The sequence below is a fragment of the Scophthalmus maximus genome, chromosome 2 (assembly GCF_022379125.1).
Source record: "Scophthalmus maximus strain ysfricsl-2021 chromosome 2, ASM2237912v1, whole genome shotgun sequence".
Classification (NCBI taxonomy): domain Eukaryota; kingdom Metazoa; phylum Chordata; class Actinopteri; order Pleuronectiformes; family Scophthalmidae; genus Scophthalmus; species Scophthalmus maximus.
In genome coordinates this window covers 29,621,176-29,648,274 of record NC_061516.1, presented here as the reverse complement: position 1 = coordinate 29,648,274, position 27,099 = coordinate 29,621,176, and the positions used below count along the sequence as shown (strand labels likewise).

The 27,099-nt window shown below is 42.1% G+C and overlaps 3 protein-coding genes across 12 annotated transcripts in view; 1 reads left to right on the top strand and 2 right to left on the bottom strand.

Moving 5' to 3' along the window:
• Nucleotides 1-490, bottom strand: part of slc8a4b (solute carrier family 8 member 4b) — an 88,174-nt gene extending 87,684 nt beyond the window's left edge. Inside the window, exon 1 of the mRNA XM_047337538.1 lies at nt 357-490. The gene's annotated coding sequence lies outside the window, so the exon portion shown is untranslated. The remainder of the gene's footprint in view (nt 1-356) is intronic.
• On the bottom strand, nt 376-17,707 carry zgc:101765 (uncharacterized protein LOC450036 homolog). 7 transcript variants are annotated; one of them, XR_007032168.1, is made up of 9 exons: nt 16,891-17,113; nt 16,434-16,703; nt 15,932-16,077; nt 15,597-15,736; nt 15,323-15,481; nt 14,706-14,876; nt 11,872-11,934; nt 10,846-11,074; nt 376-508 (listed from the first exon to the last, which is right to left on the bottom strand). XR_007032168.1 is itself a non-coding variant. In XM_035624688.2 (9 exons), the coding sequence occupies exons 3-9, from the start codon at nt 16,682-16,684 to the stop codon at nt 10,913-10,915; spliced, it is 1,092 nt and encodes a 363-aa protein (XP_035480581.2). In that variant the 5' UTR covers nt 16,685-16,700; nt 16,891-16,947; nt 17,071-17,156; the 3' UTR covers nt 8,597-10,912. The 7 variants fall into 7 exon arrangements, 5 of the variants coding, with proteins under 5 accessions (XP_035480581.2, XP_047193510.1, XP_047193514.1 ...); XR_007032169.1 differs by lacking the exon at nt 376-508 and adding an exon at nt 8,597-10,604; XM_035624688.2 differs by lacking the exon at nt 376-508 and having other exon boundaries at nt 8,597-11,074; nt 16,434-16,700; nt 16,891-16,947; nt 17,071-17,156.
• Nucleotides 17,269-25,664, top strand: LOC118300365 (membrane-anchored junction protein). Of its 4 annotated transcripts, none has more exons than XM_035624700.2 (10): nt 17,269-17,410; nt 17,649-17,756; nt 18,420-18,477; nt 18,622-18,673; nt 19,052-19,162; nt 19,471-19,562; nt 19,993-20,129; nt 22,656-22,722; nt 24,368-24,498; nt 25,285-25,664. In XM_035624700.2, exons 2-10 carry the CDS (start codon nt 17,656-17,658, stop codon nt 25,322-25,324), a joined length of 789 nt encoding a protein of 262 aa, XP_035480593.2. In that variant the 5' UTR covers nt 17,269-17,410; nt 17,649-17,655; the 3' UTR covers nt 25,325-25,664. The 4 variants fall into 4 exon arrangements, with proteins under 4 accessions (XP_035480593.2, XP_035480592.2, XP_035480594.2 ...); XM_035624699.2 differs by having other exon boundaries at nt 18,622-18,697; nt 22,659-22,722; XM_035624701.2 differs by having other exon boundaries at nt 18,622-18,697; nt 24,368-24,502.
• The last annotated feature ends 1,435 nt before the right edge of the window (nt 25,665-27,099 follow it).

The following is a 27,099-nucleotide window of genomic DNA, read 5'->3' as shown; positions in this document are numbered from 1 at the left end:
ATTGGCAGACAATCAGTCGGCTCAACACAAAAGCCAATTAAAAAAACTACACTACTTCTTCTTCACGCTGATTTGGCACGTTACTGTTCCCTGGTACAAGTCGATACGCTAGTCAAAACTGGCTGCATTCAATGCACGTAACTGTAAGCGCCAGTGCAACCCACTTGCTGTTGCATTGCATTCAGATGGTTAGCAAGTGTTTCGTACCCAGCATGCATTTGTTCTGTTGTGTTAAGGATCGTTTTTAACATCACTGTGACAAATACTGTGGTGTGGACATGTGAGGCAGGAGTTGCTCAGTGACATCTCCAGGCCAGAGAAATATGGAGAGTCAAACAGAATGACAAGGCACCAACCTTTCTTTCATTGGTGGATGTCTTTTCCCCCTGAGGTGGACATCAGTTTGGTGAAGGCCCATGGACAAGCAGGTTACCAATTGCAAAAAGCAGTGTGTTGCCATCGAGGGACCGTCCTTATATCTTAGACTGTTGCTGAGACATTTCAGGGTCTGCATGGAAAGAACAAAGGTGGTGATTGAAAAAAAAAGCAAAAGTCTGACCCACTGCAGCCATAACTGAAAAGGAAACTCGTGAGTGATGGTTCTTAATAAGCATACATTTGAATACATTTCACAGACTCTTACTCCTACTCAAGCACGGATGCTGCTGGAGGTGTGCCACCCACCTCTGATTAGAAGGGATTACCATCCATCCATCCATCCATCCATCCATCGTCTACCGCTAAGGGTCGCGGGGTTCACCCTGGACAGGTCGCCAGCCTATCGCAGGGCCACATTCACTCTCACATTCACACCTACGGTCAATTTAGAGTCTCCAATGACCCGGGACTCGAACCCAGAACCTTCTTGCTGTGAGGTGAAAGTGCTAACCACTACGCCAACGTACCGCTATTGAAGGGATTACCTTTTTTCTTTTTCTTTTTTTTTTTCAAATAAATCAATGTTAAGACATGAATCAGTCCCAAACAGTTGACTCTATGCCAGCAATGGTCTCGCAAGTTCAGGACGATTTAAAACAGTAGATGGTCTGTTGAGCCAACTTCAACCCATGACATGCAGATTTGTGAAATGATGCGTGTCATCACAGTGCAGTCATATCATTTACTTAACAACTTGGTGGGAAAAAATGATAAAGTGTGCTGTACCTCTTACACAGCCAAACATTCAAGTGACCATTGACTATTTCACAACGAGGGAGCATCTAGCTTTATTCTGCAATAACACCACTTTCACTTACCGGAATAGCATATTCGAATGCTTTGACAGGAGTATCACGGACAAAACTCACTCTCAAATATTTGCACGTATTAGTGATATTATTTGTAGCAGGGTGTTGTTGGAGGGGAGCTGGAGTGTTTAGAGAAACTACCTTCAGTAAATATAGGCTAATAGAGGCCAAATTCCCCAAATCCCACTGCAGAATCCTCTCAGGCAGTCGAGAGGAGAGCTCAAATATTGGACATGATTGCACAGTGGCCCACTAATCAAGGCTTTCTGCTTTATCTCCAACCTCATAAAGCTTTGTTGGCTCCTGATTATTCACAAGTCACCTCAGACTCATCGTGTCAGGCCACCGGAGCTATTGTAAGTCCTGCTGAGTGCGGTCCATAGGGGAGACGTGAAACAGAGCTAAATGGTGACGATGAGGACAGCGAGCAAATGAGCCTTGATTCTATTGGAAGGGAAAAGACACACTACACTGTTTCTCTCTCCCCCGCTTAAATCGGTGGGATAATACATCCGTGCCCGCTTTCACATTACACTCACAGTCATGTGCAGACACACGAGACCACGCGAGTGAATCCAGATTCACATAAACATAGTTTGTTTTCTGTCCACTTGAGGTTGTTACAGCGCCTGAGGCCATACAAGGGCATAAAAGCGTCTGTCGCTGGGGTGTTCTGGCCGATAGGCATGTCGTCAATCACGGACAAAGGTCGATAGCTTAGTGCTTATGTGTCTCTGGGACCGACTGTTGTCGTTTGGTACACGAACCCTCACACACTCCATATAGTTTAGCAGCCAACGACGTGGCCATTCTCTGAAATAAACGCATGCACACATTTTTAGCGGAGACATGACCAGAAGGAACACGCACAAAAACACACGCACAAACGAGTGGAAGGAGATGTGGACCACCTCCATCAGCCTGCTGAGTTATTGATCAGCATTGAAATGGAGCTGCTGATTAATCAGGAGGCCTTGACTGACTGACTGATTGATTGAGTGACTGACACACACACACACACACACACACACACACACACAATCCCTGTGTATCAGATCTCCAGATCTCGCTGTGATTTGTGAAATAAAAACAATGCTCCCTGGAGACCATATGTTTCCTGCATTGCGTAAGGTGGCACTGCTGTTTGTTTGCGTAATTTTACCCTAACAATTTCAACAGGAGAAGTTGCTGCAAAGTAAAGTTTGACCCTAAAGTCACCAGCGTAACTATGGGAACATACTGTTTTGCAGGATTTTTGCAACTCCCCCCAGAGAAAAATCTCCAATCAAACCCAATCACTGTATGCACAGTATGACACCATACATGTTTGCAAAACACACACACATACACAACTTCTCATTGTGACATAACATTCACACCATGTTACTTGATATTGTTATGTCAATGTGCTACTATGAACAACTTCTAACTGTCTCTCTGCTCTTCCCCAGACAGATAAACACAAGTATTAAATAGCAACATGCATGCTTGTATACATAAGCACCTGTGCTCTTTCTCTCTGTCACACACACACACACACACACACACACACACACACACACACACACACACACGCACTAACACACACACACACACACACACATTCAGGCAGTTCAATATAACCTGGGGTGTTGCAAGACAAATGGTCCCAAAGTGCAATTCCTCACTTCTGTCTCCTCTGTTTCTTCTCGCCTAAAGTAACACTGACCATTCACTGTTATTCATTTCACTACACACAAGTGCGCATGCGCACACACACACACACGATACACAAACATAGACAAGTGTAAGTTTATAGACACACACAAACATGTTGCACACGTCTTGTATAAACACCCTCGTCTGTGCTTTATAAAATAAGATATTCCTTTCATTTGTCCCACAATGGGAAAACATTTTGTACAATTGAAATGTATCCCTCCTTTGAGTTGATGGAAATGTCCATCAATGATCATCAGATTCCCACAATGACAGTTAAATAAAAGGAGTTTTAAGGAAGAGAAGTATGATGAGAAATACATTGAATTATTGGTTATGTGTTCCAGCTCCATTCTCTGTAATGATGTCCATCTATCACAATCTTTATTTTTTTATTTTTTTATGCAAATGTGTATTGTTATGCTGACATTACAGTTACTTATACTCCCATTTCTGTTCTGCTGACTGGGACTTGCTGGAGCCAGCAGTCAGTGCAAGTTCTCATTAGCATTCAATGGTTTGTTCATGTAACTGCGCCGCTCCCTCCACAGTAGTTCACAGCACTTTTCTAACTAGGCTTGAAGTTCAAGTCAGAGTGAAGCAAAAGCTGTACACACTGTGAAACTATCAAATGAAAGCAATGACAACTTACACCGCTTTGTGTTCCCAAGTGCCCGGTGAGATTGGAAAGTCCAAATGCGAAAGGACATTTTCCCCCAAAAAACCCAACATTTTTACTTTTAACCTCTTTATTCTTAGCTTGTTCTTGTTTCTGGTTAGGCTCTTAAGATTGTGTTACCACCTGGCTGAGACCAACAAGCAGCTTGTTTCGATCAAACAACATCAATTAAACAGGGGGAATGACGCCAACAGCAAGCTCTACATGAACTAGTTCAGTCATGCAACCTAGATACCCAAGTGGGGAGTAGAGGAGCGGAAAAAAAGAGAAATGTGAGACAGACCTGAGACGGTAAGAGAGCAAGAGAGCGAGAAATTGAATTGAAATTGAGAGGTAGACTGCAAGCATGGGGGGATAATGGCTGAGAGAGGAGAAGAAGAAGATGGACAAAAAGTGATGGATGACAAGGGCAGAGAAATGGAAAAGAAGAGAGATTGAACCAATAAAGGGGGGAAATGTTGAAAGTTTGTGAGGAGGTGAAATGAGAGAGACGAGCGAGAGGATTAAGGAAACGAGGATGACAAATCTACTAATGCAGATACCATGTTCTCTCATCTGGGTTGAAATGCTGCTGGTTTTGCACCATGTTTACACTTCTCCATCCAATTTCCTGCCTCCCATCACTGTCACAACAAAACAAATATTACCCACTCGTCTTGAAAAAAAGACGGAAAGGAAAACAGAGGCATGGAGCAGAGCCACTGAAGGTGTCACTCGACCTACAGTAATAATTGTTGCATAGAATATAAACATTGTTTGCCATGATACAATGACTGTGACTGTCGGGTTGACATCTGACCTAAGGGCACTTATACAAAATTGAAATATGATTTTAAAATTATAAATACTATGTAAATATCATTAAAATAAGGATGCAAGGTTTATATCTTCAAGGCAACAAAGAAAATAAATACAGTTTTTTTTAAAAACCTATTGAGTTAAAAGTATAATCTTGTGTATTGATGTATTAATTGCTGGAATTAGACATACTGTAAGATACTTGAGCACATACAACTATATATATCAACTTGTTTTAAATGTATAGACTAAAATAGCTATCAATATTTAAAACACTATGAATAGCATTTAAGTTTTACTAACACTGCTGTTGTTCTACACTTGTCTTTGTCAACAACTGTAGCAATATTACATTTTCTATTTTAACACCTAGGTCATTATGACTTAGTATATCTGTATAGTAAATACTTAATTTAACCACATCTATCCAAACAAAAAATCCTTTAATTCATGTAGATTAGTTAAAAGAATAGACCTCAAAAATTTACAATTACCATTGACAAATAAAATTGCATCTCACTATGGTCATAAAAAACATTACAGATAATTGGCCACAAGCACTGGAAATGCAGTAAATGGCACTAATGTACGGGGGCTCTATGTTAATTCAGTGAGGCGTGACAATATGTTTTGCTGCAGGCGAAACTTCATACTAATGATCATAAACTGATTCACCAACAAAAGCTACATTTACTGAAGACAACTGAAGCGGCATTGTGATAATGCTTTTTGGTGGGTTGTGATGGGGGATAAAAGATCACTAACATACCCTTTTTTTTTTAATGCAGCAAAGTGTGAGCTGCACAGAATTAAAGGTAAAGGGTTTAAGAAACAGGAACATTACATCAAATCATGAGCTTTTCGCAGTCTGAACCATTCAACCACTTTGTGTGCAAAGTAACTACATCTATTCATTTACTTTCAGACATGTACCACTATACACCTTAAAGTTCACATGTGGAGCACAGATGTTCCAGACCAGCATGTCATGCATATATATTTATATCTACAGTAGCAGTAGCTTTCTGAACACACACACACACACGAACCACCTCAACCACATGAAAACAGCCAAACAATAATTGACGGTATTAGAGGGTTGAAACTGTTGAAGCTGGATGAGAGTGTGTGTGTGTGTGTATGTGTGGCTTGTACACTGACCAGATAGAGAGCCGGCATGGGTGGGAATGTGTGTGTGTCCTACAAGTCAATGTATTAAATATAGTTTAAATTAACATGGTGTGCAGTTCATGTCTTTTAGCCCCAAGTGTAATGTATGAACTAAACAAACGACACAAAATGTTCATTATGAGTTTTAGAGGAGATGGATATTTTTTTCACCTTTGGATTGAGATAGGCTAGCAGTTTCCCTCTCTTTCCAGTCTTTATGCTAAGCTAAGATAACCAGCTTCACATTAAGCGCACAGATACGTGAGGGATATTGATCCTCATCTAACTCTCGGCCAGAGAGCACATTTCTCAAAATGGCAGACTATTCCTTTAACTTTTTTTTTTTTTTTTACAGGAAATAAAAGTCAACTTCTAGAAGCACTACTTGATTTGCACTGGGGACAGGACAGTTTCTTCAGCCCTTTGAGAAATGTTCTACATGTCACGTCAGAGGAGAATGATTACATGTCTTGCTGAGCTGGACATTTATGTATTTTTAACCAAGGGAGAAAAAGCCAGCAACCCATTTTTAGTCAAAAACATAAGTTTAGGAAGAGCTGGGTTATTGGACCAGGAGGCTACACTGGGGCGGAGTGAATCTAATTAGAAAGCTGCCATATGTCAGCCTTATGATCAGTTATACAGCGAGGGAGCGGTCCGTATGTAATGAGCATGTACTGAGAGCAATGATGAAAGGGCTGGAGTTGAATATGTGGGCTGGAGGAGTGTAGTCGCTCTGATGTAGGTTAGCTTTATTCTTTCCCTGTCCTTCTCTTTCACCTCAGCCTTTTTCTGACTTCTGTCTCTTCTTTATTCAGTCAGTCTTAAATGTACAGCTGCCTTCTGTGCTCTTCTAAACTCTCACTCTCAGACACTTCTCTAATCTCTGAGTCTGCCTTTACTCTTCTTCATCTGTTGCTTCATCGGCTTCTTTGGGTCTCTCCCAATGTCTCGTACACACTGTCTGCCTTTCAGATGTGCTTCTCATCTTTTTGGAATTGGGAAACTGAATCGTCCTCTCTTTTTTCGCTCCACACCTGCTTTCGTCTCTCTATGCTCTCCCACTTCAAATAATTGAAAAGCCAGCTCTCTGCATCTTCCCCAGCTCCCACGTCGGGCTAACTGACTGAACCTGGGCCCACAGAGAGGGCGGAAATATTCGAAAGGACAGTGAGTGAAGCAGCGGCGGTGGCGGCAGACAGGCAGTGTCCTGGCATTGAATTGGAAGGAACATTTTCGGGGGCCACTTGGATACGCTGTCACATTTGCTCTCAAGCAGCCACACGTACACAGGCACGCTCTCACACACTGAGTGGTGGTTTGGAGACAGTGTGGGCGTACATACGCCTCCGTTTCCCAAAATAACCGCCAGATGAGGGGCAGGGAGGCAGGGCGAGGTTGGTACAGGAAGATATAAATGGATGCTAATTGTATGGCTGCTTCAGATTACACTCAAATCCTGCAGACGTATACACAAACATACAAGTGTATGTCCATGTATTTGTGTGACAAGGATTCTGCTTGTGCATTAATGTGTGTGGGATCAGCTTTTGTCGCTCTCACACTCTGAACCTCTTGTGATAGTGATAGTTCTACGCTCTTTATGCTACAAAGTTGGTGAATACATGGCTTTGCTCTGCCTCAGACACACATAATAATTGCATGGTTCTCAAACTGCACCCAAACCCAACAAAAAGGAGAAGTGGATTATTTCTTTAGTCTTTCCATAAATACAGTTCAAAAGAAGCGTGTCTCAACAGTGATCTTCAAGTGCTGCTCCGTCTGTGCGTGTACGAAAGGCTGACTGGGCAAACTTTGCTTTGTATGTTTGTCTTAGCCAAGAAACTCAAATCTGTTCTATTTGAATGCACTGACTTAGAATAACCTGTATGAAATAATAATATCCATCTGTTCCACTGTTTCTCCTGTTCTTATTGTGTTTCTCTAGCATCAAATCTAACAAGGGAGAGAGAAGAATGACGTAGGGGAGAAGAGGAATAGAGGCAGCTCTGGATATAAATGTTAGATAATTCCATGGCTGAGTAGTCTGTGATGTTGTGATGATAGTACAAGAGAAGACAGTCATACAGAGCCATGTACTGTACACCCCACATCCAGTACTACTCTACTGTAAGGATTCTATATAAAGAAAAGGGATGCATCACACCAGCAGTACTCGATGTGCATTATCAGCTTCTCAGGAAAGAAGAAACACTCCTTTCCCTGTTGACATAGCTTTCACATTGCAATTTTCATGGGTGTCTGAGCCTGGCATTATGAAGCGCTTTTACACGCTGCCAAATTTGTCCTTACAGTATTATAGACATTACCTATTTTCTCCTAATGTTCCCAAGAAAGCAAAGAGCCTGTGACAGAAGACATGACACAGCTCAGCTAGTCACAGCAGCTCAGTTTGAAGTCCTGCATCCCCACCTGCTGCTCATGCTAGGTACGACATCCAACAGCAGTTAAGATGTTCTGTCCTCTCCTTCCATGTGTCCCAAGACAAATGAGAGAAGAGAAGAAAAAAGACAAGAACTCAATGCTTCCTCTTTCCTAAAAATGAGTTAAAAGTTCTTTACTGGACGACTGTTTCATGTCAGGTGTGTGTGTGTATGTGTGTATGTGTGTGTGTGTGTGTGTGTGTTGTGTGTTTACACATGCAGTATACTACTTCCTTGTGCCCCACACCTCTTCTTATTAGGCTCAAGATCTGCCAAAAGCAAAGTCTTGCATAACTATTGTGTAACACAGATTCAGCCTTTCTTGTCTATTTATCTCTGTTCAACTTTTAGGCCTGACTTTTCATGCTCTCTGCAAATGCCTGCACAAAAAAAGGGGAGGGGGGTCCTTGGAAAGTATTAAACCAATTTAACATCAACAGGCAATGTGGGGGTGAGTGTTTGTTGTACTTTTACATTTGCATGGGTCTATTTTTGACAGCCGCTCTTTAAAGGACAAAAACATCTGAATGGAACTTAATAAGTTTGAAGTACAATTACAATTCAGATATACTGATCAATTTATAAAATATGATGCATGGGTAAAAATTCAAGACTCAACTTTTAAAAAGTAGTTTGAATTCACATCACAAGGGGAATTCTGCTGGATAAGTAATTTAGCTTTTAATAATGTGATCAGCAAGGGTTAGGGTTAGGCCCGTGAGCCTTTACTTAAGTAAAAGTACTAATGCCATTACAAGAAAAAGTCCAACATTGAAAAGGTTATGTGGTAGTGTTAAAAATCATGAAATCATTATTTTCTTGATTTGTTTGTTCGGTTTCTAAAAGGTTAGGAAAATACTAAGACATAATTGCCATGCACATGAAGTGTGGATCCATCTTTATATGAAAAATGACTTCATATTTAATTTTACTGACATTGGACAAATCATTTCACTTCGACTCGAATGTTTCTGACTGCTAGTTTAATTCAGAACAAACCATCAGCATTTTTATATCTTTCTTTATTCACATGTGACCTGAAAACCCTATTATTGTTGGAATGCTGATTTTTTTATTGTCTGTGATTTGTAGGTTTTTGTGTAGCTACTTCTGAAAGGTGCTATATAAATACAATTATTATTATTATTATTATTATTATTATAAATAAAAGTACTGTAGTGGCGTAAACGTGCAATATTTTTTGCTTCTGAAATGCAGTATAATATAAAGTAGCCTGATTAGATAATAACGTACGAGTACTGTGGTAAGACTACTTTTACTCCACATAGAGGAAATAGACAGACGTAACAACTCCCCTGACTTCCGTCCTAAACCCGGCTGCGCCTCTACCGCGCACATTACGGTAAGCCGGGGAGGACAAACAAAGCCCCGGCCCAGTCCTCGCTCGCAACAGTGACGTCAGCGCGCAGCGGCGGTGCGGCGACGCGCGGCGATTGGGCGAGAGCGCCGGAGCTGAGCGGCGCTGCACAGGGGGGGAGACGGGACACCGACAATAACAACAGCAGCCGCGGCCGCACGAGGCTCCGCGACGACACACTCCCGCAAGAAAAAACATTTCGGGTAAGAAAATAATCTTCATAATCTGGGTTTATTCCGGCCGCGTCAGCTGTTAGCTACGACAGCCCCGCAGCTGCAGCTGCTGCCGCCCTGCAGGAAGTTTCTTTTGTCCTCTGCAGGCGTCAACAACAACAACACACACACACACACACACACACACACACACACACACACATCCGGCGAGTCGGCGTGTTGGCCGGAGAGGGACTGTGTCATCGAACAGTGTAAAATAACAAGTCGGAAGTGATGCGACATTCCGGGTGTTGGTCGTCCGGACGCGTCGGTGTGTATCTCGCGGGCTGCTGCACGTCGGTCGCCTTTGGCCTGGCTCACGTCGGGGCGGGCGGGGAGCAGCAGGCAGCCTGCTGGGTGTGTTCGGTGTGGGCAGCGGCAGCGCTGCAGTAGATGATGCCCTTCGAATAGTCTTGAATGACAATCTCGCGTGCTGTCTGACAGTCAATCGCGCATCCACTGTCATGTGCCGTTCTCTCTCTGTGGTGGCTCCTCGTCATAGAGGGGCAGAGGGACACGTGCTGTTTTGATCATCATTTTCAGACAAATCCACACTACCACCAACCAGACGTCCAAGCCCAGTGACACGTGTCCACTGGGTGCAGCTGTGTATGGGCATTTCCTTGTGCGTAATACGGGGACTTTGCCGGTTCCATGTGTCTTTCCTCCCCCAGATGTCACAATGGCGGCAAACTTCACAATATCAGACAGTGAGTCAGAGCCATCGGAGGAGGTGGAGGAAGGAGAAGTGAGCCAACCGTGGACCGGGCCAGGGGAGCAGGTTCCTCCGCGCCACACCCTCGCCCTCCCTGAGCTGCGAATGGCAGGTAGGAAACCTCAGACGACTGCGAGTTGAGAGGGACTCCCAGGTACATATTGCTGTATCACTACATGTTCTTTCCTGCCTGTGAGAGGGAGCGTTCAGGTTCATGGAAACAGGCTCCGTCCAGTTTCGTGTTGTGCAACAGCTGCTCTAGTCTTGCTCAAAATAGGGAAAATACGTTTTATTTCAATGCATCCAACCAAAGAAAATCCTACTGTCCCTTTTTTTGTCCTGCCTTTTCTCGGCTTTTGTATTTTTGCTGCACAATTTGAAATTTTTGAACACAATCAAATGATGAGTAATACAAGGAATTCCTCTATTCCTTCTGTTCTTTATCTCTTTATTCCCCACCCCCCTTTCCTGATGCTTTTTGTAAATCTAATCCTAACCCGTTACCTTTCCCTCTCCCGACGCAGCAACCGGTCGAATCCGGCTGAACTCGGAGTCCAACGCTTCCACTCTCTCACGAGACGAGGAGCTCCTGACCAGGTGGGACGAGGAAGCCGGTACGCCCACCGACGGAGCTCCATTCCGGGGGAGGTCCAAGTCGGCTCCTCCTGCGCTGTGGGCGGCCATGAAATACGGCCAGAAGCTCCGGCGGATGAGTGACGAGTTTGACAGCCTGCTAGACAAAGGGGTGAGAATGAGGGGGTCAGAGGATGAACGGAGAGGGGTTCTAAAAAGGATATATAACAGTCTGACAAGTTACATTTGGCATAGGTGGCAAAAGAGGCAGCATTTCCTATACAGGGGCTCTACTTGCCTCCCCCTGTGGGTAACCCTAACCCTGGTGGAAAGATCAAAATATTTAAGTCATGACATGATGCTAGAAATACTTCAACCGATTGAGAACCAAAATGTAATTTTTTTTCCCCCAGTTAAACTGATGTATCTGGTTTGTTTTTAACCTTGTCTATATTTCGTGCAGGAGATGAGGAAGGTGAAGAGCGCCGGGACGGCCAGACAGATGCACCACTCTCAAAGCTGGTGGAGCTACCTCTTTAGTCACCAGGAGATGGAAGGAGAAAACAACCACCACGAGAACCACACTCAACGCAACGAGTAGGCACAGAGTGGATGGATATAAGCGCGTTGCAGGAATTGATGGGAATGAGAAGAAAGCGACGGGGAAGCCAAGAGAACAATTACGATTGAGAACAATGAGACCTGCTCTGAGTAGCAACGAAAGAAAGGTTGGTTTGATCAAAGAGACAAAGATGGAAAACACCAAGGCATGGCTAACTGGAACAAGCAGTACAAGGTACTGCGTTCGAAGCCTCTAGTCGTGTCAGGGTTTTTTTACACATCAGTGGTGACTAAATTTATATACATTTTGTGTTTTTTGTTTGTTGTGATGTAAACAGCACTGTTGGGGCAGTTCACTGTGAAATGGTAAAATGTGAGACAAGCATGAGAACAGACCTTTGGCTGTCTGAACCCCATCCACATGGACGGAAGGCTGCGCCAAGTGCGGAGAGACGATCTCTTTAAAACACAACAAAAGGATATAGTCAGGGGATTTGCAAGGTGACCACTCAGTTAACAGATGCTTAACCATTTCAATTGTCTCTCACGTCAACACTATGCAATATACTGTAGATGGAGAGATAGATGTACTGAAAGCTAAGCACATGACTATTCGAGGCCACCTTGAATGCTGTTAGAACTTCCTTCCTTCCTCATTTTACTTGAGGAAATCCCAGATGTTTGTTACCGACGCTTGTTTCAATCCAAATGTAGGTGCTTGAAATGTGGAAGCTCACTGGTGATCACTATATTGAGTGCCAAATTTATCTTCAGGCAACAGAGGAGAGATTCTAAAAAGAGGAAGGATTTTTTTTTATAGTATTCAACTTGGGGCCTTTCTCCAGCTTCCTGTTCTGCTACCTGCAAGCCAGAACCATTTATACCACTGTACTCGACTATCATTAACTGCATTATATTGCAAATTTATCTAAAAGAACAATCTTGTACAAGGACAATCTCTGACAATGCAGAAATAATATCTTTTGTACAACTTCAGGGTTAGATTATATCAACAAAAAAAAAGACATTAGACATACATATTTAAAAGAAAAGCACAAACCAATATGAATCTATCTTTTTAAAGCCTCCAATGAGCAAAAAAAAATACAACAGACTTTGAAATTTCTATGTGTAAATATTTTGTTAATATTTTATCAAATGACATTGGATGGGGGGGGGGTTTGTGGTTATAAGCAACAGGGTTTAGCCAAAATTACATTTTACGAGTTCCTATTTTACAAGGTTACCACGCTCTTTAAGAAAGTCTGGCCAGACTAGCAATAGGCAGTGTACAATCCATGGCTGTTGTGATTAATGTTATGTGCATATTTAAAGTTGTGGGTGGGGATGGACTAACTACTGTACAAGGTTATAACATACTAGCCAGTGCATATGGAAGACAGAGAGTCCAGTTGCATTTAAACACAGGTGTAAACTACTGAGAGGGGATTAAACTTAATTTTCCCAGCTACTGTCAGAGCTTGTTCAGGAAAAATCACTTTCCAATCCTGTCAAGTTTACAACACTGTGGGTGTGAATTAAAATGGGATCTTAATCTATCAAGCTGTAGGAGTGCCGATCTAATTTCCTATTTATGTGTTATATCCAGGCTTTTTAATATCACTAGGCACACACACACATGACCTTAACGGAAGTGAATATTTTTTTCATATTAACTTAAGATCTGCACTTTCCCACAGCTTGGTAAATGATTAGGCTATTTGTGATTTGTCTATAATATGTGATTATTGGAAATGGTAATAGGTTTGTTCTCCTTGTGTCTTATTCTCTTGCTCTGGTCTTGAGTTGTGTGACGCGCTCGGGGTGTGCAGATCAAGGGCCGCGTTTGTATCGTCTTGAAACTAAACTTATCTTTTTTTGTAGCTTTTGCTAAACTTGGTTGGATCCATTTTTAATCAGAAATCCTGAAACTCTGAACGACACGACCCGTTACTGTGTGTTTGGTAACATCTGATGAATTGACTGAAATATATATATAAGCAACCCTTTAAAATGAATTAATATCTGGTATAAATTAATACAGTTACGACTATGCTGTTAAAGTGGAGCCGCATACTGCTCAAAAACAATAAATTCAACAGGGGAGTCAGGAATGAATGTTTAAGTTACTATTCTGTGATACCTGGGACTTTGACATGTCACTCCCAGTATATCCATCTTTACTAGTAGTGCAGTTGAATCGGCTGGCTGAAAATATGTGCATGGTTTTGTGAGCTTGGGACCAGATATGATTGCTAACACTCGCCTCAGCTGGAAATTTAAAAGGGCATTAATATCGTCATGAGCTGCCTCGAACATGCTGTAGTCTATGACGTCACACTTCATAACCAGCCTTGTCCGTTTATCGCCTTAAAAACTTTACAGCTCGCTGTCACAGATTACGCTCAAGAAGAAGCACAATAACGTGGAGGTGCGTTTGCTGTCACAACTACGGAGGGGACGTCACATTTGCGAAGGCACATTTTGGCTTAAAATGCCATTTCAGTACAACTCAAGTGACTAGTAATGGTTTTGACTTTTTGGAACATTTTGTGACAGTGAACACACCCCAGAGGGAAAAATCTTCCCAGGCACCTGGAGTTTTGCAAACTTAGTATTACTTGAATCTGGAGACGTGTTTGGAAACATTTTTATTATTCCTTTTTTAAATTTTGTTGGGATTCTTTCATTTTTAATGACTTTTGTAAATGTATTTTTCTCTACAGCTGTCTGACTTCTGGTATATGCTGTCCTAAATAAAGAATTTTAAGAAGTTTTCAAGTGACTATCTTGAGCAATTCCTTCAAAATTCTCCAGTGCAAAAGAAGCTTTGAAAAGTTTTAAGTTTGTTCATATGCAGAATTATGGCACTACATAGACAATTCAAATGGAATGCCATGAAATTACTTTGTAAGAGTGTTACATCGTGAGGCTAAAAAAATGTGTAACCTGTCTTAAAATTATGGCACGCTGAAAGGTTTGTAAACAACACAAACATAGTATTTGATCATCATGCAACAAACCAAGAGGCATCGCTCCAAAGGCTTTTGGTGTTTGGGGCACAACAGACAAGGCTGAACTCTCAGTTATCTCAGTTCATACAGCTCGTACATCTGCCTGAATCCTCAACACATTAAGGGTAGTTGTTATGTGAGATTTGCTGGAAGAAACCCATGAGAAACCCTAATTAACTGACACCATGGAAGTTAACTGGTGGTCAATCACACCACCTCTGAAGGATCCCAGCAGTACTTGTGCCCACAGTCCAAGGCAGACAGTCTGTCCATGTCCATGTCGCTCAGTGTGAAGTCGAAAAGTCTGGCATTCTCCTTTATTCTGTCTGCATTGGAGGACTTTGGGAGCACTGGGACATCCTGCTGCACGGCCCAGCGCAACAGCACCTGGAGGTGAAAAAGAGAGGAGCCCAACCGATTGGAAAAAGAAGGGAGAATGGAGTAAAAACATTACTGATGCCGATTTATTGGCTTTGGCAATACCCTTATGACCATGAGATGTAATTGAGGTTTGATATTTTACAATTTAACCCTAACATTTCTTATAAATGAGTAAAATAAATACAAATACAACCAAATATATGGAATTTGAATTAAGAAAATGAACATTTTTAAATGTAAATATATATACAAATCTTTTCCAAATGGTTTATTCTGTAAAATAAAAGTTTTCATATCAGCTCGTACCAACAAACATTAATGCTGATACAGACATGTCTGTGAAAGTCTTATATTAGGGCAGCTATAGAGATCATGCAAAATATTTTGATTTATTGAGGTTGGCCCCCCAAAAAAGACAAATCTAAATGCTTTGTGTACGTCTATATGTTTACCTGGGCAGGTGTGCGTGCACAGTTCTTTGCCACCTCCGTAACCCTGGGATCAGTGACCAGCTCTCCTTTCCCGAGAGACGAGTAGGCTTGGAAACACACTCCGTACTCCGCACACACACTCCTCAGCTCTGCCTGGCATAACCGTGGGTGAAACTCTACCTGAAGAATGAAAAAAAAAAAAAAAAACTACATACACACCGTCTACACTGGCTTTTTCAGGTGTGTGTTTTCGATGCACAAAACTCTTCATTGTGTACAGTTGTGCACCATATACCTGCAGCACTGCAGGAGAGATTCTGCAGGTCTGCACCAGTTCTCTCATGTGTGCTGGTGTGTAGTTTGACACTCCTATGGCCTTCAGCCTCCCCTGGCTGTGCAGCTCCTCCAGCGCGGCCCAACTCTCAGCTCGATTGCCTGGAATCAAATATTAATGACGACATCGTCACTGCTGTTATTCAAGTACAACTACATTGTAGAGGAGGCAGCTTGAATCTTATATCTTACTTACTGGAGCATTAATCTCTAAAAAACACTCAAAACACCTCACCAAAGCCAAGAGTTACTTCAAATAATCTTTACTTATTTTTTTACTTTATCTGAACTCTTTACCGGGGTTGCGTTGATCAGCCACAACCAGACCCTGTGTGCCAGGCCAGTGGATCAGATAGAGGTCAATGTAGTCCAAGTCAAGCTGCGACAGGCTATGGAGAGCTCCTTGCATCGCTTTCTCGCCCTGATCCTTTGGGCCCAGCTTGCTGCATTGGGACAGAAATTAAGCAAGGGGAAGAATTTGCAATGCGCCAATACCATAAGCTTAAGCTCCGCCATACTGTCTCTGAGAAAAAAAATCATGTGATCTACGTATGACACACAAACACTTAGGCGTACACCATAAATTTTGCTCAGCTCCAGCGGTCAGAAAAAGAAAACATTTTAAGCGCGGTACAAACACAAACAAATATGTCAATGAACATGTTATTCTTCTAGATGTATTCAAGACTACACGCATGTTCATAAAGGTGCTGGAACTAAATATTCAACCGTATGTACTGTAATACCCCAAAGGTCACTTGTTATCTTTTAGAAGGCACATATAAGTCCATTACATCACCTGGTTATGAATACATCCTCCCTGGTCAAGCCGTATTTGGGCAGGAGCTCCCTCAGGGCTCGCCCCAAGTCGGCTTCGTTCTTGTACACGGCTGCACTGTCGAAGGCACGGTAACCGGCAGCCAGGGCGGCATCCACGGCCCGGTGGACATCCTCAGGGCCCCACAACTTGTAGGTCCCCAGACCCAGAAGGGGCATTTGAACCCCCGTGTTTAGAAGTACAGAGGAGGTGGAGGAGGGGGAGGAAGACATCTGGTCTCAGAGTCAACTGCTGTAAAAGAGGGAGACGGAGATGAGTGAGAAATAGTCTAAAATGGACGTTTTCATGAGTAAGGAGTGAAGGAGGGAAGGAGGGAGATACTAGTGTTAACAAATTATCACTGATAGTGCCACAAAGTTGCAGTGGTGTGTGTGTGTGTGTGTGTGTGTGTGTGTGTGTGTGTGCGCGCGCGCCTCACCTCCCCTCGTTGAGCTGAATTATTTTTAAGAGAGGTGAACGAATGGGCACCTGTCGCCTATTCACACATATCAATAAAAAATGTCAATAAAAAAATAATGTTATAGTTTTTAAAAATGTCTAATTTATCCGTGACTAACTTTAAACCATTGGGTGAAAATCATAGCTTTACTCATAATACCGTGAAAATGAACGTTTGCTGGTTTCCGCCTTCCTGCACACGTGGTAGTCAGCTGAGGGTCATGTGACGGCTTGGGGCGGGGTTTTTTTCGCCGTCGCCATAGTGACACCCGCGCTGTCGCCGCTGATTGGAAGAAGACCCTGGCTAATCAGAGGAGCGCAAAGGGACCGGAGGGCGGGAGTTCGCCTTGTCCAGCGAATCACGGGGCGATGCAGGCGTTTGATTGACACGGTTCTAACTGTTGCTGGAGGGTGAAGTTCTCATACACATGCATGTCTATGGGGACGTTAGCCTGCCGGACAACACACAGACAATTCGACAATTTTCTATAGACATTACGGTAATTTTGAGAGCGAGCGTGAGAGACCTTCATTTAAAGCTTACAAATCCTATTATTATTTTGACAGGAGCAAAGGTTCAAGTTAAACTGAATTGTTCGTGATGCTAGCTTGCGCAACCTAGTCAACATTTGTCCTTAAATTGACACGTGTGATCACATTTCATATTCTCACCCATAAAGCCAGTCCACCAAGTCCAACTGATAAAGATTGCTCTTGCTCTTTGGCCCAAACCTTTAGGTCAGCCATGACTCTGCAGACCTTCTCCTTCCCCTTTCCTGAAACGCGATTCGTCAAAGCTGACTGTGTCATCTACAAGTTCAAGATCAGAGGAGGCAGCAGCTTCAGGCAAGGCAGAAATACAGAAATCCATTTCCTTAAAAAGAGCAACTGAGGAGGAAGTCGTCCCCTGACATCCTGAATCTCATTCCCATGATTAGATCAAATACTTTTTCACATTTTATTGAATATAACTGGTGAAAGCAGGGCACAGGCTCAGAATCCATAAGTCGGACATATACCAGCAAACGAAAGACTATTGATCTCACTGGCTCCTTCCTTTAGACCCAGTGCTCAGGCAGCGTAAAAAAGTTGTTTGTGTTTGAAAGCATTGATCTGGTCTTTCTCAGTTTTACGACTAAACGCTGTGATGCGTCGTACCTAACTTTGTCTTGTTGTATTGTTTCATCTGCAAATAGAGGCTCTAATTCTATTTTCTATTCAGGGACTATAATCAGAATCCTGACTGATCCTTTAAAGCCTTCACGCTTCTTCTTCTCCCCTCCCTTGTGACTGAAGATGTTTTTATCTAGCATGTAATGTCTCTGTAGCAATCCAACATTACCTACTTATATTTTGATATCTGCGCTCAACAGTCAGCATCAATGGCATCCATTGACGGATATACTGTAATGCTTTATATTGTAGTCAGCGTTTACTGCATTAAAAAAAAGGTTACAGTTAAAACTGCAACTGCTTTCACAACATACAGTAATGTGTTGTAATCATCAGTGTGTACATCAGTGGTGAGGAGGTGATGGGAGGAAACTGCTTCAATCAGGAACTGGAGGTAATTCCGAATGTTGCTCGCCTACTTAGTCACATTCACATTTACACTGTGTTGACTCACTGTCATTCACAATATTTTGTGTGTGTGTGTGTGTGTGTGTGTATGTGTGTGTGTGTGTGTGTGTGTGTGTTCTTCTGTTTTCAGGACATCATCAGAACTGTTCTTGGCAACCTTGACAGTCTCCAGCCTTTCTCCAGTACCCACTTTAACGTCTTCCCTTGTATCCCTCGATGTAACCTCACCAGTTTATTCATCCCTCAGTGTATTTATCAGCTTCCTACATATTCCACTTTGCAATCCCCATATCTATATCTATATTTCTCTCCACCCCACTTAGAGTATACATTTAATTTTGGTAATGAGGTCCTGCAGATGTACAAGTTTGTCCCCACTTTACAACAAGCGTACTTTGCACATCATGCGTGAACATTTTGGTTGCATGTCTTTGTTTTGTGTAGCAAGTGTGAAAAGTAACAGAATAAGACAAACGGTGTTCAGTGTTGAGATCACTACAGTGCATGTGGCTACTTGGATTATCTTCGAATCCCTGTATTTCGTTAACTGTAGCCACCAGATAAGAGGCGGTGGGAGGGATTGTCCAAGGTGATGTGCAAGCACGAAGAGAAGAAGCTGCGAGCCTACCCATTCATTCTTATCCTCTATGTGGAGAAAAACAAACAGAGTGGTGAGGATTGAGGAAACTCACCGAAAATACATGCTGCACTTGCAACACATTGTATTTTATCAGAAGAAAGACAAGCATAACTTACACAGTCATTGCTGCGCCTATTGTCTTTGTCAACAAACAAGAACAGACATAGTTGTCGACGCATACTTTAATAAGATCTTTGGAGATCTTTGTTTTCAATGTACAAGTACAAGGATATTTTGTGTGGAGCAAGCCTGTAGATGCCTAACTAGGTAACATGCACAAATTAAGACTAACCCTAAACCTAAAACTTGACACCTGCCATTTATCTGTTGGTCTTCAAGTGCAGAGGAAAAGGAGAAGCGGGGGCTTTGTACAGGTCCCTAACGATGTCTCACACGTTTCAGGAAAACAAGTAGAGAAGAATCTGCGTCCAGTGAGTTTTTGTTCCATTACAAACACAGAAAAGTGAGAATGCAGATTGTACAGAATGCAAGATTGCTCAACTCTGTCTTGTCTTTTATAGCACTGTCTGTCTCCAGTGTAATTTATATTTGGACACTTGACAAAATACTTCTAAGAAGTGAATGCCATAAACATTTGTCAGCACAAAAAAAGTCGTTGTTGGGCAAAAAAAAGTCCACTGTGGTTTGATACCTTGTCGGAGAGACTGGTAAGTGTAGTTTTCTTATTGTAATGCATCATATTGTATGGTGCACCTAATATTTTGCCACAGCTATACAGTATATCTGACCCAGTTTGTATGCATATCGAGGCACAGAATCTCATGTAAACCTCGGCACGGTGGCACATAATTCCCACCGCACAGTGAGAACAGAGAAATGATGACAGAGTGTGTTTTCCAGGAGGAAGAGAAAGAGCGGCACTCGTCCGTTTCTGAGCCCCGGTCAAAGCGCTGTAGGGCAGATTCACCACCAGAGGAGGCCATACTACTGGACTTGATCAAGGACGTGGAGGCTGACGGGAACATTTCCATGTCGGGGTGAGTGCGGAGCTGAATATGTAACGTTCTGCTACACTCATTTAACCTCAAGACTTAGCCAAGCTGTCCACTGAAGCATGGCTGGACGCAACTGTTTGCATCAAATATATTGAGTGAATTTAGCTCAATTTCAGGTGAGAGGTTTTATATTTCACTAAAATCGCCTTATCTAAGTTTCAGGGCAGTTTGACAATACACTGTACATTGTGCTTCAAAAACATCCACACTGTGCTAATACTCCAGGCTTTTAATTGACTTTCTGTATTTGTCTGTGTCGGCAAGTGTGAATTTCTTAAAATGCTTATGATTCTTGTTGGTTATTAAAATAGTCTCTGACAAAGGGTTGGTGACAGTAAATACCATGAGATGGTACAAATGTGTTGAGTGCGTGAGGCTATTGCCGGAACTGTTGCAAGTCACAGAACAAGACTGCTTTATGAAAAACTATGGATTTCTTTAAGTAAAAAAAACAAAACAGACATTCCCGTCTGGCTATTTACTATTTATATTTTATACGAGATTTTATCCATATCACCCACAGCTACTGTTTATTATCTATTTTAAAACACGTCAGAGAGGTTGCTAGTTGAAGTATTTAGACAGGCTCTGGAACAAGTGTGCTGTGCGAGAGTGTCTCTGTGACTTCATATCTGTGATGATAATTGACATAAGTTTTTGTGGCACGCACATTTTTCTCTCACACACACACACACAACACACACACACACACACAGACCTCTACACTCATTGTTTAGAGATGAAAATAAACATTCTTGTCCAGAAAATCACCAAGACAACCAACCTGATTCACACACACACATGCTCCAGTGATTCTTGCAATTATGAAACAGACAAGAGGCAAACGGGCGCCACCTCAATCACTCTGACAATCAGTGCAGTAGGGCGAAACTTATTATTTAAAATGCACACACACACACACACACACACACACACACACACACACACACACACACACAAACAAGGTCTTGTCCTCCACTTATGTAAACAGAATTGTCTCCTTTCTTAAAAAACTTGAGGAAGGCACAGTCAAATGCACAAACTGTGTAAACATCCTAACCCAAAAAGGAAAAAAAAGGGCCTCAGGCATCATTATCAGTTCATAGGAAATCAAGTTTCATTGAGCATTTCTCATTGAATTACATCCACCACATTGACCATTACATTAACAAGTCCCCACAGAGGTGCCACACATCAACACGCAGCAGTGCAAGTTCAAAAGTACAGCGCACATACTGTACCAATAATGTTCCTCAATATGTGAAGCAAAGAGTAAACTCGTGTGTGTGTGTGTGTGTGTGTGTGCGTGCCTACGTGATGCCCTGGAGAGACAGATGCTTTGTTTTTGTGTTAAACCTGCTGGAAACATGGGAACAGAAAAGTACCTGTTACAAAGAACAAGTGTGGACGTTGTACGGACCAAAAAAGAGACTTTTTGTTCTGTTCTGCTGTCGTATCAGTGTCAGTGACTTCAGTTCCTTTGTATTCTCAAAGTATGTTTGAGTCCTGGTCAGAAGTGGACACATTTTGTCCTTCCAAATCAGGGCATTTATTATTCTTCCTTGCAAAAGTCAGCTCCTTTATGGCCTCTCCTCCATGCCCCCGTGTTAGCCGAGCACTTGGTCTAGTCTTTATATTCTTTCTTGCCCTGGCAGTGTCCTTTAACGTGTAGTATTTTGCTCAGCAGTGTAAAAGGCCTCCTTCTCCCACTCATAGGCCTTCAACCTGATGGTCTGCCACTGGTTCATCCAGTGTCTTTCTGTGTGGGGTTTGCATGTACTTGTTTTTTCTCCTGCTTCCTCCCACAATCCAAAGACATGCAGGTTGGGGTAACTTGTGACTCTAAAGCATCCCTCCATCACTTCTCGCCCAATGTTGGTTGTGATTTGCTCCATCTGGCACATTTCTCTTGTCTTTCAGCACCGTCAGAATGTAAATAATTTTTTGGGGAATCTGAATGGACTTCTCATTTGGTATTCTTCATACAAATCTTATAACAAAGAAGAACAAAAGAGTGAAATTAAAAAGTTTGTATCTTAGGACCTTGCACAATGAAGCATGTCACGCTACAATTTTAAATACAGTGACATTGACAGACAAGCTTTGATTTTTATTGCGTGGCATTGTTTTCCACAGGCCCACTCCTTATGTAATCTTTTATGTTAAAGTTCTGATAAAGACAGGGGAGTAAATGGTGTTCTATAAATATAATATAGAGAAAATAATCTTTGTCTTTCTTTCTCACCTCCCCCTTATTTCTAATGGAGTAACCTTGTCCTTTTTATGTGACATTCACATGGATGACTTCTTTAGTCATGCTAGTCTAAGAATATAGATAAATGGAGGTTATAAAGGTTCTGTGATGGTCACATAAAACATGAAAATGGTAATAGAACTTTATTAACGACAGGGCCTCAAATACATTTATGTGTAGAGTTTTATGTGCTAAGTATCAGCAAATGAGCTTCCAAAACGTTAACATAAGTAATTGTTATGTCCAACTTTTAGCAGGCTGCACGTGGACAATCCACATGCAGAGGGAGAGGTCGAAGAGGATCCAGGACCTGTCGACGAGGTGATGCTTCTCATTTATTCATTCACTTCACTCTTTTACGCGCAACTTTTAACTGGCTGACTGATTTGTCACTCTCTTGAATGTCAATCGAACTAGTGTCAGTCATCTCAGCCCGCAGTTCTTTCTAAGTAATTGAATCCAACAATTCATCTTTCAGTTTGAATTTCATAACACCCTTTTGTTTCCTCTCTATCACATATACTAGCACGTGTGCACACACACACACACACACACACACACACACACACACACTTGTGGCATCGCTGCCTTTATTGCAGCCCCAGGCCAACATTAGTGCAGACAGGTAGGATAACAAGTGTGATTAAGGTTAATAATAGCATTACATCAGACAGAGAGAGTGTAGGCTAGGTGTGTGTGTGTGTGTGTGTGTGTGTGTGTGTGTGTGTGTGTGTGTGTGTGTGTGTGTGTGTGTGTGTGTGTGTGTGTGTGCGCGTGTGTGTGCGTGTGCATGCATGCGTGTGTTTGGTGATGTAAAGCCACAAACGCCTCAAAACCACCCCGCCCCGCTCTCTTCTCGTCCACGTCCCTTCATCCTTCATCTCATCTCATCCCTTTTTTTTTTCACACTTGTCCACTTTGACATTTCTTTCCACCTCTTCCTTCTCTAGCTTTGCCTTTTTCCCCTCCGCATTTGTTTCAAGTGGAAAAAATGATTTAAACTAATTATGTCAGCTCAATGAGTTATTTGTTTTCTTAGCACTGAGAGGGAAGTGCCAATACAGGTCTACAGAGCTTTAGAGGGATTAAGTTTGAATGCGGTGGTGAGCTCAGGGTTGATTTTTTTCGGAGTATGTCACTCGCGCACGAGTTCAAGAGAAAACTTGTAAACACTTTTGTAAATTAAGTACAATTTACAGTGATGGTGGCAGATATACTGTATGCACAATTTACAGTAATACATTTTATTACACTGGAGGCTTTTTGGATTTAGTCAGCAGCCAGATTTATTCTACGAGCTGTGGCGAGATAAGGGGTATTTCTGTCAATTGAATACAATCCTATAGCAGAGTTTGTCTTGCTTTTGGCACACTCATATGATAATGAAAGACCCACAAAGGAGTTTTAAATATGCATTGGATTTCTACAACCATAGAAGTTTAATGCTCCCTAATAAAAACTCAGCATTTAACGCAATTTAATGATCCTTGATGAATACGGAAAGGGAGCAGCATTGTATTGCACTCCAGGGTAGTTAGCCTTTCTGTGTGGATAAACAGAATAAAGATAACATTTATGGTTTATTGTATTCAAACAATATACAAGGGGATGAGGACATATTAATTAGCTTAGTTGTTATCTTGGGTAAATCTCCCCAATGTCATTACAGAGCAGGACAGAGTCACTACCGTCAGCCTAAATTGATATAGTAGCATCCAGGATTACTGCTGCACTCATTCCCATTGAGTTCATGTCACTAACCCACACATGGCTTTTTTACTGCAGGAATATCCTAGTGATATTCTAACTCTCGGACGTAAGGTTGGTTACTATCACAGTTCAACTGGGAGAGACTAGTGAATGAAAAAATGATATTTATTACAGGTTGCACAGAATGATATGTGATGATAGAATATTGACATAGTCTTGGGTGCTTTTTCTTTAATCCTCGTCTGACAAACTCCAGATGAAATCAGATGTCAACATGATGAATGAGAGTCCAGGTGAAGTGCGGCTGGGGGAAATACAGGACATGGGAGTGGAGGAGGAAGAAAAGGCTGCCTCTGGGAGGTCAGGGATCCTGACTCGCCTGGCCAGGTAGGTGCGACGGCACTCAGGAGGTAGAGTTGTTCCACCAAACAAAGGTTGGTGGTTCGATCCCAGCTTCCGCCAGTCTGCATGCCGTTGTGTCCTTGGGCAAGACACTTAACTCTAAATTGCCTCTGACGCCTCTTCCGACAGTGTATGACTGTGACAGAAAAATGCGCGGTAAATAGCAGCGCTGTATGAATGTGTGTGAATGGGTGAATGTGGCTTTCCTGTGAAGCTCTTTGAGTGGTCTATATGACTAGAAAAGTGCTATATAAATACAGTCCATTTAACATTTACAGTGGGCAAGTTTACTGGTCTTCAGCCTCGTGGCGAATAGCAAACAGTACAGCAAATTATATTTCACTTGCATTTTACAGATATTAGAAGAAAAGTTAGCAGCAGACCCAGTCGTCAAATCTCATCTGTGGATTTGATTGACTTTTGCACCCACAGGAGAAACTAGCTGATCAGCACTGCAGATCTGAAGGGGGGGGGGGGGGGGGGGGGGTTGTCAGAGATAACAATGGGTTGGGGAAATCCAGCTAATATTTCCACAGAAATTAATATTCCCATGAAGTATCTGTTCAGACAAGCTGGGACACTAGCCGCTGGCAAAAGAGAGACTGACAAAAGTAACTCCACGTTGAAGGAACATGTCAAATCTTACAATTGTAGTCTATGTTATGGTAATAATGATATACAGTAGCAGATTAATTGAATGAGACCGTGTAGCAGAGCGCTGCAGGGATCATGTGTCCAATTTTTGAAATATCTCTCTCTCTCTCTCTGCAGCCATATCTTCCCATTCTCCTTGTTCTTCCGAGACCACTGAGAGCTCTGCCAACGAGACGAGAACTGGTTCCAGTTGTGCAGTGTCGTTGGTTAAAGGTCTGCTCTGAGCAAAAACATGTATTTTGATTTATTTGAAAACCAAAATCTATAGATTTGTTTGTGTTCTTGTTCCTTCAACCTCCATCAATGTGTCAGTATAGTATTTCCTCTGGCTGCAGCGATGGGGGGTCTTTTTTACACTGTTTTGCTGCTGCAGCTTCTCACTAATATTGGCAAATAAATGTTCTCACTTCTTTATTACGTATTACTTAACATTAGAAAAGTGCAGGGGTTAGGACCAAAGCCAAATATAGAGCCAAATAAATGCTAGTAAAACAAAAGTATTCTTTCTGCATCCTCTGTGACATCGTAATTGTGCGTTTGATTTTCTCTTTGTATTCCTCTCTTTCGCAAAAACAACACCGCAGCTTCTGCTCTATGAGCGGTGTGTCTTGCGTATGTGAATATTGTCTTCAGTTTTGACAGTTCCTTAAATTGCATGTATATATTTGGGGCTTTATTAAGCAACCTTGTTTCTACGTTCGCCTCAGCCTTTGTATAAAACAGTCTCGAGCAATAGATGCTGACATTAACAGAAAGTCCTATACTTTATCAGTTATCCATTTCCAAACACTTCAGCACTAGTTCCATGATCACTCAGCAGTAGTTTCTGCAGTTTTAACACAATGGAAATGTGTTTTAATGCAGTTTATGGTTCAAGTGTTTAATTGTGAGTAAGCAGAATTAAATTGACATGGTGATATGGTGGTGATCTTTGCTCAGTGTGCAGACTGTCAGATGAGTTCAGGAGAACACACTCTGGGGCTTTATTGTTGTGGACCCTTCCTCAGCATTTCCACTCCTTCATATGTGCATGTGTCTGTGTGTGTGTCCTCGTAAGTGCACAGCTTGTGGAAACTCCACTTTCCTCCTGTCAATCTAAAGTAGCTAACTGTTCTCTCTCTCACTTTCTATCTTGCTCTCTTTCTCTGTGTGTGTGTGTGTGTGTGTGTGTGTGTGTGTGTGTGTGTCTGAAACAGTATAAAGACCTAAAATACAGTCAAACACCAATATGTGTACCTGATGTATGTTACTAGTGCACATATGTTCACAAAAAACATGTAAAACACAACAAAATAATGACCTTGATTAACTCAAAGAGTGGTGTGTGTGTGTGTGTGTGTGTGTGTGTGTGTGTGTGCTCGTGCTCGCGTGTGTGCCTGTGTGCGCTTGTCAATGTGTTTAATGTTTGGAGGTAATTGGCACAACTCAAACATTATCTTAGAAACAGGGAAACTTTGCCTAATCCTCTCCTTACATTGTCATAGAGCCCAAAATAACACTCGCATAATTTATCTTACTCTCGCAATTGCTTACACACACACACACACTCACCACACACACACAAAATATCCTGTCATAATGATGCACAAATATTTAAAATAACAGACACACAACTGTGCCATCCCTTACTTCAAACACACAGTATCATACACTGCTACACAGAGAAACACACACTTCATACTGTATATTTTCTTTCACACACTGGCACACACACACACAGACACAGATGTATGTGTACACGCACTGAGATTAAAATAACAGGGCAGAAGTGGAAGCGGACACATTAATGATATTATAGTTATTCAAGACGCCACAGTTTCCACGGCAGCCGAGAGCGACGGGGCCACTGAGCGATACAAACATCAGTCACCCCGCTGAGTCACACTGGAGTAATGAGTGTGTGTGTGTGTGACTGCTACGAGAGTCTCCAGT